Below are 14,885 nucleotides of genomic sequence, written 5' to 3' on the forward strand. Positions count from 1 at the left end.
AACATATAAAATATCGTACAAAGTCTAAGTATTTGAGGGATCTTTACTACAGGCTATGACAGCCTGTGGCGACTCACTTGGCTAAGCGACAGGAACGCAAAGGGTATGGGGTGACATCCCCGATAAATTATGAACCTCTCACAACATGCAAAGGGGGCTTGCCCCTGTAAAATAAGAACAACTTAAACTTTAGAGTTTAACACTTCGATGGTTGACTGGTCTGGCAATGTTCAGTGTTGACTTGTGGCTTTTTTGGGGTGTAGGAAGAAGTTATGGTAAACTGAGGAAGGTTTGAAAAATTGTGTACGAAATTGGTTCAGCATAGAACATGAAACGGTTTTCAAAAATTCTTTGCTTACCCCCAACCTTCTACAGATTTCCTGCCATAAAATTTCCTCACGAACAAAATCTGGCAGGATAAGGAAAATATAGAGGGTGGATCGTGGCCTGCTTGTAAATAGTTTGTCGCTGTGTAGGCATACTCCCTTTTATTTCTGCTGCTGAAGTAAAAATAAGATTTGGACCTAATTTTAGTTTTTATTTCCTGAAAATATATTTCTTTGAATTAGATTTCTCTCTCCCAGCCACTCGCATTTGCAGATTATGCTATATTTTACCATTATGCCAAAAGCAGTGTGCCAGGTGCCAACAAACATCAAACTGTGCTGTTTAGTACCATTTTGCTGGGATTGGCATCACTGATTGAGGAAACCCTAGATGCTTCCTCGCTGGATGCTTTTAATTTGCAACCTTCCCCTCGCCCATTTGTTTGTAGTGATACCAGTGAGGTTCCTCAGTTAGGCAGTAAAGCCTATGTCCATCGTTTTTGGGCTGCAGCTGGAGCGAGCGACAGCAGTCAACTCTTGACAGTAGCTAACCTAGTCAATTGTACGTACACTGACCTCATAATTTTATAACGTGCATTATTATGAAACTCCTAAAATGTAGAGAACTGGAAGCAAGTATAAATGAACTGTAGGAAGTTCCTCACTTCCTACATGGAAGAATCAATAGCCCCTGGCAGGGTTATGAGAATGTAAGAATGGGGGATAAAGGAATGTTCGTTACCTCTGGATTCCTGTAGCTTGAAGATCTTGTTGGATCTGTAGATCCAAAAGTGAAGAGTGACGACACGGTCCCTGAAATAAAACTACGCTATCACACCACTGTCCGCAGGAACGCTTTACGTAACAATCAATACTCAGCCCATAACTTGGGGATACAAAAACTGTTCTCGCAATAGATTTCTAATAACAACTGGGGAGAGAAATATTCTCTCGAACAATTTATGTGAAATTCGAACTTTCATCGTTCAAACCATTGACTCGAGTGCTTATTTCCCCTGAGGGTTCCGGTACAATTCACATCAGCGGATTTTTCAAGATCTGCTGAAGGTTGCCGGTGTTGTGTGCTTGAAGGAAGCTCTTTTCCAGCATTTCACCAGGACCCATTTTATGAAGTGGATTAGCTTATTAATTTATGATGCCCGGGGGCCTAGGTTCGAGTCGTGCCTGCAGCGTGATATGTTATCTAACATTTTTTTTAACAAGACTAACCCCATATGCTAATGAAATTATAGGTGATTATCAATGTGGATTTAAATGTAACAGTTCAACTACGTAACAGATCAAATCTTTCACATCAGACAGACACTTGAGAAAAAGTGGGAATATAATCAGCTATTCATTGATTTCAAAAAATCATATGATTCGGTCAAAAGACACAAATTATGTAATATATTAGTCAAGTTTGTAATACCTAAGAAGCTTGTTAATACGATAAAAGTATGCACCAGTGAAACAGAAAGTAAAATTTGTGTGGGTATTAATGTGTCTGACAAATTTACAATTCATAATGGGTTAAACAAGGAGATGCATTATCTCCATTGTTCTTTAATTTTGCCTTAGAATATGCTGTTAGAAGGTGAAAGAAACCAATGAAGGATTAAAATTAAACGGCGTGACTCAGTTGTTAGCATATGCAGATGATGTAGACTTACTGGAGGATGATGTAAATACAATTAAGAATAATGCTACAATATTTTTCAAAGCAGCTAAAAAATAGGTATGGAAGTTGGCAAAGAGAAAACTAAATATATGCTTACAGGCCGAAACCGAGTGTTAGGTAATAATCAAAATCTAATTATTGATAACAACTCGTTTGAACCAGTTTCCAAATTCAAGTACTTAGGAGTAATACTAACAAATAAAAATGATATTAAAGAGGAAATAAAAAGCAGGCTTAATTCAGGAAATGCATGTTACTTTTCTCTTCATAAACTTTTGTCTTCTCGTTTAATATCTAAGAAACTAAAAGTTAAAATACACAAAACCGTAATTTTGCCTGTAGTGTAATATGCATGCCACTGGGCAGCAAGTTCATTTTCTTTCATATCATATTATCTGAATGACCAGAATTCCCTGTGCACATTATCCCAAGCACCTGACAAACGAAGAGAAACATTCAGCAGATGGCGTTATTTCTCCACGCATGAGTATCCTTAAGGCTGTGCAGCTAAATCACAAACTGAGGTCTTGAGTGCATGGAGCATCCAAGCAGATTGCACTCACCCAGACATAATGCAAATACAGATTATTTTCCATACAACACTGATAGACATGCCCCATGTGTAGAGGATATCAAGGCCTTGTGTTGTATGTCCTCTACGTGCTATAAAAATTTGTTGGTGTTACATGATGACATTCTTATGATTGATTGATGCTCACATCAGGATTGGTTGATATAGTATTAGTATTGGTTGCTATAGGTACAGGGTGAGGCAGAGAGGACAAACGTTTTTGGAATGTCTATTACTCAGCCCCATGGGGAGGGACAGATGTCCGGCAGGTACCATTCGGTTCGTGGGATCCAAGCATTTTTTTTTTTTCGTGAAGTCATAGCACCGTGGACGATAGAGCACAGCGTTCTTAACTACGACAGTTTCTGGAAGAATAACGAGTCGGTCACAGCAGTTCAGCGTGAGTTTCGTCGCCGATTTAACATCCATCGAAATCGGGCTGTTCCTACTCGTAACATGATCTTACGTTGGATTCATGCACTTCGTACACACGGTACATTAATAAATAAAAGACCGGTGGGGGCTTCACGAACAGTACGTACTCCAAAAAATGTGAAACGTGTCAGACAAGCTTTGCTGCACAGTTTGGGTCACTCTGCTCAGAAGCATGCTTCTGAACTTGGCATAGATAATTGTTCGGTACGGTGTATTTTGCATGAAGACCTGAATTTTTACCCCTACAAATTGGTTGTTGTGCAAAAGTAGAGACCAGAGGACTATGCACAACGGCTGAACTTCGCTCGCCAGATGGAAGCAATTTTTGAGGAAAATGACAACTTGGTTTTGTTAATGAGTGATGAAGCTCATTTTTATCTCAATAGTATGGTGAATCAACAGAATTGTCGTTATTGGGCTCTTGAAAATCCGAGAGAACTGCACGAAAGACCGCTGCACAGTCCAAAAGTGACAGTTTGGTGTGCTATTGGAAATGCAAGCATCATTGGTCCTTACTTTTTTGAAGACCATAATGGGAATGCTGTTACTGTGAACTCACAGCGTTACATCGAGATGATAAAACAACTTCTTTGTGCCTAAATTATGATGAAAACGTATTCCTATCTGGCATGTGTGGTTTCAGCAGGATGGGGCGATGGCCCACACAGCCAGAGCATCAATGGACATTCTTTGGCATATTTTTGGTGAGCCCCTCATTTCCAGGTTTGCTGACATTTCTTGGCTTCCTCGGTCCCCTGATTTATCCATGTGTGATTATTTCTTGTGGGGACACCTCAAGGCACGTGTATACGGGCATAAGCCCCATACATTGGACGATTTAAAGGCAGCTAGCTATCCACGTGGAAGTCGCCCAAATCGACAACGCAGTGTTGGAAAGAGTGGAGACCAACTTCCAAGGATATCTTCAGAAATGCCTAAATGAAAACGGACACCACTTGACAGATGTTCTTTTTCACACTTGATGTTGTCAAATGCTAATGCAATAATATGAACACTTTGCTGTTAATAAAAAAAAAATTAAGCGACAATTAACAATTTTGTGATTTCTTCAAAAACGTTCGTCCTCTCGGCCTGACCTTGTACATCAATCTATAAGTAACCATTAATTCAGTCCAAAATTCTGCCATATTCTTATTTTTTTTGAAAGGTATAATTCATATGCACTGGTTTCCAAAAATCATTTTAAACAAGTGTTCTTAAGTTACCAGTCAGGTTACGGCAGCGTTAGCATCCAACATTTCAAGCACATTCACATATATGGTGACCTGCATTTACCTCCCATAATATATAGTTGGAATTTAGCCAGTGACGGTCAAAAACACATGAGAACATCTGGGTAACCCACAATGTAATGGATGAACTTTCACCTGCGTTTTTCTCGGTTTCATACTTTTGTGGGTTATCAAATTTTACTCCCTAGCCAGTGATTTAATCTGATGTTTCGTCTATTCTGTTGTACGTTGATTCTAAGATAGGTGAATTTGGATTGTAAATTTTCCTGGTCGAAAATGGTCACTGCCCTGCAGGCTAGTGTGTTCAGAATGGCGAGACATGCATTATGATGGAAACTATGGGCTGTAGGTACAGGTCAGTGTGCGGGGGTTTTCTATACACACAATGTCAGTGTGTGCCATCCAGTTTGTGGTGAATTATGATGTTCAGGAATGGGAGGAAGCCATCATCTTCTATCTCTATGGTAAACCTGATACTTGATGGGGGGTTGTTGAGGAATTCCAGAAAGCTGTGACGCCTGTAGTTCATGTGGCCAAATGACAAATGTGTCATTCAAATATTTATAAAAGCAGGGTGATGAGTGTGGGGCATCCTTCAGTTCTTCGTGTTCCGTGTAGAAGTTCACAATGACCAGTGAGAGTGGTGAACCCACTGGCAACTTCATTGCTTTGTTCATAATATATCCCATTCTAGAGGAAATATGTGGAAATGAGGATATGGCAGAAGTGATCAACTATGACTGGTAGAAAATGACTTCCCAGAAGTTCCCATGTATCATTCACCGGGACTCTGGTGAACAGGGAAACCATGTCAAAGCTGACAAGAATGTCGTTAAGAAAAATCTTGAGTTTCTTCAGTTCCTGGATGAATTTAACTGAGTTCTTTGCATGATGTTCACATTGTCCACCTACAGGCTGAAGCAGGAATGCGAGATATTTGGCAAGACGGTAGGTTGGACTAACTGTTGGTTGGTTGTTTAGTTGATTTAGTGTTTTAAGTCCACTTTATGCACAGTAATGCTAATCAGGACTGGTACTACAGTTTAAAGTGGGATCCGAACCACAATGACACTCCACTGGGTATTGAACCCAGGACCCCTTGATTACAAGGCCACGATGCTCTACCAATGTGCCATTGGGGAGGCCTTTGGACTAACTGTAACAGTGACAATTGGTCTCAGGAAAGGTGGGTGGGGGGGATGGGGTGACCCATGTGTATTTTTGGCAGGTCATACAATTTTGGAGGCTGGCTGGCATGGACTCTTAGGGGTTTGAGAATATTTTCAATTAAACTGGACTTCTTGACAGGTTGTTGGTTTTCTGATCCATCAATGTGGTTCTCTGTATGTGTGGTCACTCAGAAGTTCTGTGATCTTCTCCTGGTAGGCTAGCGTAAGTAATAACACTGTTGCATACCCTTTACGTGCTGCTAGAATTGTGACATCTGGATCTGACTGGATTGATTACATGGTTGTTCGTTATTGCTCTGGTAGCTTACATAAGACACAAAACTATTCTGAATATCTAGACAACAGCAAAAGCAAACCCTACAAAGATTCGCGTGAATACTCTAAAAGGAATTCTAAGCATATGTACAATACTAAGCATCGTAATTTTTCAGATTTTGGAATATCACATGGTTTTTGAAAGGAGTGCAAATTTCGAAAATTGCTTCATTGGCATTGGTCGAAGGTCCACCTAGGCCATAACAAAACCCCACAAGAAAAGTTGAGCACAGCAAGGCCCGTTGATGGTGGTGACCACATCATGAACTGTGATCCTCTCCCAATCCATCCTGCATGGATGTGGTCATCTAAGAAACGTCAACTTCCTTGGCAACATCTTGTTGGATGAATGTTTCTTCTGGAAGTTGAGGCCTCTAACATGTCCATGTAACCAAAAAATAAGAGACGATAAATTTGTCCTTCATGACTCCAAATTTGGGAGTGTCTTGTGCACAACATGTGGAATTTCTGATTGCAAGATTTGACACTTATGTATGTTTACTCATCTGGAATGTTGGCTTGTTGGAAAAGCACACCCACACACCCTGTTGAGGAATCAATTTTATCCAGCATTTCCACCCAGGGGCGGCCGCTCATAAGGACGATACGGACGCCGCACTGCCGTGTGTAATCACAAGTGAACAAACATTACTTTAACATTTATATATTATATTTTACATTGTCTGAATTACAAATATTCCGTTGCTTATAGATCGTTGGTTAGTCGGTTCTGTGTTCATTCTTCCGCGACAATTGCGAAGTTTGCAGGCCACCGTGCGGGGGAATACGGAACTTCGAGAGAAATCTGGCAGGGCGGCGTCCTCCCACCTTACGAGACGTAGAGCATTTTCAGGCGCTGCCGCGAGGGGTAAGAGGCGAGGGAACTGGCTGAATAACACGTGCGGGATCTGTGGCTGGGAATGGGCTGGGAGGACGGAGGGTTTGTCGTCCGAAACCAACCCCCTAGGCGAAACTGGCCCTCTCTCCGGAGAACGGTAAACAATGAAGAGTTGCCAGAAACAATGAAGTTAACGTAAGAAAGAAAATTACCAACCGTCGAAAGAAATCATTCTGTATTCCATAGAGCAATAAATAATGCAATTTCCAATGAGGAAAGAAAATATCGGTAACTGAAAAAGTAGACAGGTGCTTGATATTTGTTATTTACCGTCGCTTTCTGCTACTTTTCGGTAATCACGACAATGAGGATAAGTGATAATTAAATGATGGAAGGGCACTCGCAAAGAACACCCATGTCCAGGCCGGGATTCGAACCTAGGATCCATGGCTTTTTATAGCCACGGAAGTCTGCTACAGCTTCGTGTTACTCACAAAATTAGATTTAATTACATGTTTTGATTAGCACGTTTTGAAAAAACCTTGATAGTGTGACAAAGTTTCACAATTTCTTTTCAAGCCGACTGTTAAATAAATTAGAAACTAGTCATCTAAACTCACCAAGAGCCGCTACAGGAACCTGTGTACTACAAATTTCTGAAAAATTGGCAAAATTGTCTGGCAACCCCGAGGCAATAAAATGACTGCATGGGAAGACAATAGCATTGACACTTGTTGCAAAGAGAATACTTGATTCTCTTTGTTTGTTGTTTCTTCGTTTTCCATGGAAAAGTGAAGCTTTTTCGGTAGTGTGCTGTAGTTGTGCGTTTGTTGCGATGAGCTATGTGGAGAACTTGTTGATGCGAAGTTTTTCTCCCAGAAGTCTAGATGAATAAAATAAACATAAAAAACCTAGGCCAGCCTAGACCGAATTTGAATCTAGAACAAGCATGTCTGAAGAAGATTTCTGGTGAACAAGCATGTCTGAAGAAGATTTCTGGTAAGTTTGAAGTTTTTACTGTAGAGCTTGAGCTTCTGGTAACGCAGATATCACCTTTCCAGTGAGATATTTACTTTGCTGCCCTATTTCATATATCAATTAGTCATGTTGGACAGGAAACGTTTTTTGTGTAACATTTTTACTAGAAATTTTCACGTTCAATGCACGTAAATATTCGTCATTGTGCTTATCAATTTTCCCCTCTGTTACGTTAAAAAACAAACAACTAAATCTGTTAGAACTCTATTTCTTCTTCCATCTTTCGTAATTTTCGCATTACTGTTAAATAATTATTAATTTATCATAATATGTGCAAACGTGCAAAGCATGATATTCGGTAAAGACGAATATATCAATTTCTTATCATGTTGGCTGTTATATACGAAATTAATCAATTAAACTCACAAGTAGAGCAAATTTATGAGCTGTCGCCCCTCCACTTTGGTTCACCACGAGCCGCCACTGTTTCCACCACATGAATTCTTTCCTTGCCATCAACTCACTTGGCTTTACATGCTGATGAATTTGGATCTTGTACATATATAAATGCAAGCTTTTATGGAGTACCCTATGCACTGTGGTTGATGGGCTTTGAAGCTGCATGCTTGCTTGCTGGATGGATTTTTTACGGCTTCTGCTGAATGTCTCTTGAATGTATTCAACATATTTTTCTGAAACATTTTGCTTCACATACTACCTAGAAATCTGCACCAAAGAGCCCAGTTCACTCTGCTGCTTGTCCCATCTCATAATAGACACGTACAGTGGGATCCATGAGTATTACCCTGCAAATTGTCCATCACTATGTTCACGCACTTTATTTGACCTAATAAGAGCTTCAAGAATTAAAAGAAAACTCAAAACAAGCTGTTGATAACTTCTGCAACATCATACATAAAAATCCATCGCTTAAAAACATATAGGATGTAAGAGAAATTTTAATGAAAATAGTCATGGACAATTTGCACGATAATACTCATGGATCCCACTGTACATTGAGATGTCATCCTTCACACCAAGGCTATAATGAATGTGAAAATGCAGGTGCATATGTTTTACAATTTCAATTCTGCAAGTGCAAAAACACAGAACACTTTCTTTTGTGACATCCACATGGTGACTAACAACTTCTCAGCAGTTTGAACAATTGATTGATTGGGTTTATTTTGCTTTACATTTTTGGCTAATTGTGAAGATCAAGATGAGTGATGATACAATTGATAAAGGGACACTCACCAAGAACACCCATGCCCAGGCTGAGATTCAAACTCAGGACTCCTGCCATCGAAGTGCATTGTGCTAACCACTCTGCCATGGAGGTTGGCAGCAGTTTGAACGAATCTATAGCTCCTGCGATGTGCAACTTGCAACAACATGTTGCCTTTTAAACTTTTTCAGTTACTCTTCACAGTGATAACAACTTTCCATCATTCGAACTAGTTGTTTCAGTGTTAATCATTTTTCTTTTATTATTCTCTTAAGCAGAACACACTGTATGTAAAACACACTACTTTACTAAAATACATGTAAAACATCTACAATAATTAGAAATACCCAAATGTAGCATTACATGAGTACATTTATTTTGTTTTGGGTAAGATAAAGTATAAAGCAACTGGATTTCATATTTTTTTTTATTTCAAATATATAAAAATATTAATTATTCACAAAAAACTGAAATTGTACTGGGTGAAATTACAAAATTAAGCATATATAGGACAAATACCAAAAACTGCTTCCTTAAGAGATAAGGAACATTCTTGATAAGTACTGCTCATCTTGTGTTCAAACAATTTGTACTTTCACTAAACTAAGAACTAGATATTGAAAGGAAACAATGCAAACAACCCAAAAATTCTACAAGACATTTGTTCGTTCAACTTATTACAAAAATCAAGCTAACTTAATAAGCAAGATGATACTTTTGGAAGGAAAAATGTAATTTCTTATGTTGTTGTTAAACATGATATTTACATATTCCAGTCATGCTTGAAATATCACTAGATATACATTAATATGTGATTTTCAATGCACAAACTCAATGTCAAACTAAATTCTTCTATGATTCAAAATACAATACACACACACATGTACACATAAGTAAAATTAATTGGCAAGATTATGCAATTTTTTACGAGTACAGTTATCCAAAATAGGTAGTGAGGATATAATATTTCAACCCAGAAGACAAAAGGCAAGCACAGTAACTAGGCAATGAAAATGTAATAAATTAGCATTAATTATTTTTGAAAATATAATACTGATTCTACCATCAAACTAGTTCAAGACATGAGATTGGCGTCTCCAAGATTCAGATAGCATTCAGTAAAGTTATAATGCTTTGCAAACTTATGTGTTCTTTAGCAGTTGGATATGTTGACAGTACAATACATTTACAAGTTGTTGCAAAGTATTCACGTTATTGTAGTATTCATGTCATTAATGTCTATTATAGTAGACATTGAGGTATTTTCTTTATAAATAAATGTTATTTAATTTGCACACTTTTTAATTTTACTTTGTAAACTGGTAATTATGAAAAACACTATATTGATGCTCTATGAGCCAAGATGCCAATAAGCAATAATACTATATTTCAGTTGAGGTTTGAGACTTTCTTTTATCTTAAATTAATATCTATAACAAATAAACCTATATTCTTCACAGACTATCAATTTAATATGCATGTTGCCACCACAAGTTGCAAACGTAGTCAGGTACGAAGGTAAGAAAATGTTTCCATGTCTGTCAAACTCATTGAATATATGTGGTTTGCTTCAAACATTACAAAAAGTGGAAAAGTATTTTTCAGTTCCTACCAAACTCATTATTAACTTAAATTTCATAAGATATTTAAAAATGTATACATGTGTGTGTGTGAAAGGAAGTAAAAACATATTTTTACACAATGTACTCATGAAAACCAAATGCATTTGCATTCAGTCAGATGCAACAAGTGATGGACTAAATAGTGCACACACAAGAATAGGCAACTTCCTCTTCAGTGTGTAAAAGAGCGCAATCGCTGCTCATGCAGAACCACCAGACTAAAGATGACTGATTGTCCAGTCAATAAAATATCAAGGGGTCTATTTGTGTAAAAAGAGGTAACAACAGTTTTCATTAGAGTATATTTCATAACAGAATCTTATTGTCTTCCACTCTTCTGTGGGATCTGAATCACAGAGCAACAACCAGGAATTGAACCAAGACCATCTGCGATTATAAGGTACAGGTCATGTATAATAGCTGAAGGGGCTAACAGATACATAATAATGGAAAGATGTGTAAATAATTAGTTGACAGCACAGTCTTGTCAATACAAAGCACACAAATGGATCAAGGAAAGGCACACAGCTGAAAGTAATAAACTATAATACATTATTTTGTGATGTGGTTCTGTAACAAGTTTTTAATAACAATATTCAAGAATAAACATGTCACCAGGAAATTTGGAATTTCCAGCAGTGGTCTTTAGATGGGAGAACTCACCAGCACAATATTTTTCGATAAGTTAATACAAACATTCTAACTCAAATGAAACAGCTTCAGAGACCAATCAGAGGTCAAAATATAAATTTCTTTATACCTCAAGTAGTATAGAGTTTTCAAAACTATGTTATACGCCTTCATGGCGTGGTGCTATGCACAGGGGAACACTTTACCTTTTTTTTTTTATTGACAATTTATAATTGTGTATTGTCATATTTAATATACATGTGTAAAATATTCATGGTGCAACAACTCAACACCTTGTAATGCTAGTCATTTTACTTGTAAGGGTCATAACATTTACATTTATGGTCATAACCATAACATTTGTTACTGATTGCATTGGTGTGAGCAACACAGAATAGGAAAATATAATTGCAGCATTTTAATGATTATTTTGATTCTTTATTCTAGTGAATAATTATTGAATTCATTATAATCAATGGTGTTCGATGATGCAGTAATCAACAAAATTTCATATAAAGTATAAAAAAAAAACATTTACTTACGATATGCAAGTATGCTTCATTGGTGAAAGCGATGTTTCGGGGGTCTTACCGCCCCCTTCCTCAGGCTTCTTCCTAGGCACGTATCAAACCACCATGCTAAGTCAAGTTACGTCAAAGAAGGAATAGGGTAACAGGAAAAAATGGTAAAAAAAAATGTTAAAAGTTGCCCTTGCCTCGATGCATTATTCCATGCCCTTTTCATCCTTCTTTAAAAACCCTCGAAAACGTATAAAAATTAAACTTAAAACTGTTAAATTACATTCTCCTTTGAATTCCATGTAGGTACCCCTTGCTCTTCCTTGTAGAATGCAGGAAGTTGCCAGAGGTTATTCCCCTCCCATGTTGCACCCCTCCCCTTTGCCATTACATCATTTCCAGCTCGAAATCTCGTTTCCTGGGCTGCGTGGATTATTCCCAGCGTGACATGAAATCCTATTTTTTTTTTTTTTTTACCGATATACCATCTTTTAAACATATTTATCCAAATTTCATCTAGATTCCCGTCATCCCTATTCAGTTTCTTATTTCCTTTCTTGCATGTTAGCGGCCTCATACACATTTCTATTTATTAGTTTATTTTCTCTTCTAATGATCTCCCTTTTCTTAATTTTATGTTGGTATTCTATGATGTGTTCAGACAAACCTGTTCTCGGTATTTCTTCTCTAATGTCCTTATCATGTTCCTTCCACCTCACCTCCATGCTTCTTCCTGTTTGCCTGATGTATTCCTTATCACAAACACATCTAATTCTATATACTCCCTTCTCTCCCTCCTCCTTTATCTTTTCCATTCCTCTCTTTTGTATTCCGTGAAATGTTTTTCAATGTTACGTGGAGCCCTCATTCTGCATTTTATGCCATATTCCTTTATTACTTTTTCGATCTTTTCAGAAACCCCTTTAAAATATGAGATCCCCGTAAACCTAATTTCCTTATCTCTTCCCCTTCTTCGTTCTCATCTTCCACTCTTCACCCCTCCTTATATGTCCCCCTTTCCTCTTTTTCACAAATTTTGTAGGCTCCCCTTCGTATCCCCCTCATTTTACTGGATACGGGGAGATATCAATTTTCTTTTACAATTTTATCCTGTTACCCTATTCCTTGATTGACATAACTTGACCTTGCATGGTGGTTTGATACGTGCCTAGGAAGAAGCCTGAGGAAGGGGGCGGTAAGACCCCCGAAATGTCACTTTCACCAACGAAGCATACTCACATATCGTAAGTAAATGTTTTTTTTTTAATTTTATATTTTATTTGAAATTTTATTGTTTACTAAAAGTGAGTAATTCGCACTGTGTAAAATATGAAGATACAGTAATTGTGTGATTATGAAATTTTCTACTAGCAATGGAATGCTAACAGGCTAGGAAAATATCTCTTTTAACAGACTAATTAATCTGTCTTGTCAGTAACAAAGTGAAGGAGATCTCTAAAAAGATCCCCATGTAATAAAATGTCTCATGCTCTTGTAGGAGAGTCACTGGAAGGAATCTGGTTATGTTAATCCTTGATGCATAGAGTGAATTCCATATAAACTGATTTTGGAAGATTTTGTTCCTTTTTTTAAGGGAAATAATTAATGACAAGATTTTGGAGACCTTTACTGGAAGTCCAAGCTTATTTCAACACACAATGTTGAAAATTGCATGTTACATTATATCAGTGTCAACTAGGAGAATTTATGCCAACAAGTTTCATGAAAAATTTTCTATTAATTTTTTTTTTATTTATAAAGAAATAAATGAAAAAAAAGTTATATATAAATGAAGATAACAGTTTATTGTTTGAAACAAGAACATAAGAACATGAATTTAGCTTAAGCATGAGTACTTATACCTCTATGTATATATCTGTTTTGTTGATGTTTGTTTTATGTACTGATTGTTTGCAAACGTAAATTACTACATATTTGATACATTCATCTAAGTGAAAAAATATTTCATCATGAAATAATAACAAAAAAGTAATAACTAAGATAAAGATCAAGGACAACCCACCACATATTAATCAACTGTCTCTACTTTATATATTTTATTTCCAAAAATATATTGCTCATCTTAATCTGTATCAGTACAATAAATATTGCTCTAACTCTCATGATTTCATACAAACGAACAAAAATTAAAAAGAAATATAAAACTATGGAATAATATTTCAAATTCATTTTACACAGAACTCAACATACTTCTATGAAATACTACATCAGAGGATCATCTTCCTTGAGTAAGTGTAAAGCTTCTAAATTTTTCTCTTTTTAATATATTTGATACTTATGTTAGAAAATAGTACAAAAAGTATGAATTAGTACACTGTTATAACAGTATTTTGTCATGATATAAATGGATATTCCATAAGATTCAAAATATTCTTTTGTATTGCAGTATGGTACCTCAATAACGGTACCTATCAGGGAATGAAACATAGTTACAGAATATAATGAACGAGTTACACTCATCATGACTTGGCAAGTCGCAGCACATGAAGTATGACTTCGTCCACTGTTTGGTTGTTTAGCAGTGTTTTCACTGCAGAGTCATCAATAACAACAGTGAAAAGAAGTTTTGCATTCTCACGAAGCCTGTCAGTGTAGCCATAATCGTCAGCACTCACAGGCTGATGCCCACATCTCTTGATGACAGCCTCCAGCAACTTGTCCACCGGTGCATCTGGCCACCCAAATGCTTTGAGAGTTGCTTCGTCAACTAGCAGAGACAGCAACTCCTTCACGGAGTCTGCCAATGCTCCCTCTGCCATGGCAGTTTGACTTTCTCCAGGGGTTGCTGTGGCAGCCAGCAGCTGTTGTTGCAGCTTCTTCTTTTCTGCCTCAGCCAAGATTTCTTCCAGCATGTCTCTGTGCTTGCTCCTCATGTGCCGCAGCAAGCAGTCCTGACGAATAAATGCTCTGCCACATTCATCACATGAGCGAGGAGGTTCCTGATGATTAAAACTTGTTTTTAAGATTCTGTGTGTGGCACAATATCAATTCTTATTACATTTTCAATGATGATTTCAAGTACTAGTAAGCATACAGTTCATTAAATGCAACACTGAATAATTTGCAGCAAAATTTGATGATCAAATAACTTGTTGTTCACGTGAAGTTCTAAATTGTGATAACAAATACATATCCTTTGGAAACAGACCAGTCAGATACAGGTATTGCAACTTACGTGACACTATGATGTGAAATGTGGCATTTGATTGGTTCAGTTTCAAGGCACATGTGCCCCAAGATACTTGACACATGATGTGCAATCACCTTAAAATAATTGAT

At 37.3% G+C, this 14,885-nt stretch overlaps 1 protein-coding gene across 7 annotated transcripts in view; it reads right to left on the reverse strand.

The window, feature by feature from the left end:
• Positions 1-9,252: 9,252 nt before the first annotated feature.
• LOC146003307 (uncharacterized) overlaps positions 9,253-14,885 on the reverse strand; it is a 54,149-nt gene continuing 48,516 nt past the window's right edge. For 5 of the 7 annotated variants that reach the window (XM_083141592.1, XM_083141568.1, XM_083141577.1 and 2 more), the window contains exon 14: positions 9,254-14,545. In XM_083141592.1, the coding sequence (XP_082997718.1) occupies positions 14,066-14,545 (480 nt within the window). In that variant the 3' untranslated portion in view covers positions 9,254-14,065. Of the gene's footprint in view, positions 14,546-14,885 lie in introns of all 7 variants that reach the window. The other 2 variants (XM_083141611.1, XM_083141618.1) reach the window with 1 other exon arrangement.

Source organism: Lepisma saccharinum, chromosome 1 (assembly GCF_977018435.1).
Source record: "Lepisma saccharinum chromosome 1, izLepSacc3.1, whole genome shotgun sequence".
Classification (NCBI taxonomy): Eukaryota; Metazoa; Arthropoda; class Insecta; order Zygentoma; family Lepismatidae; genus Lepisma; species Lepisma saccharinum.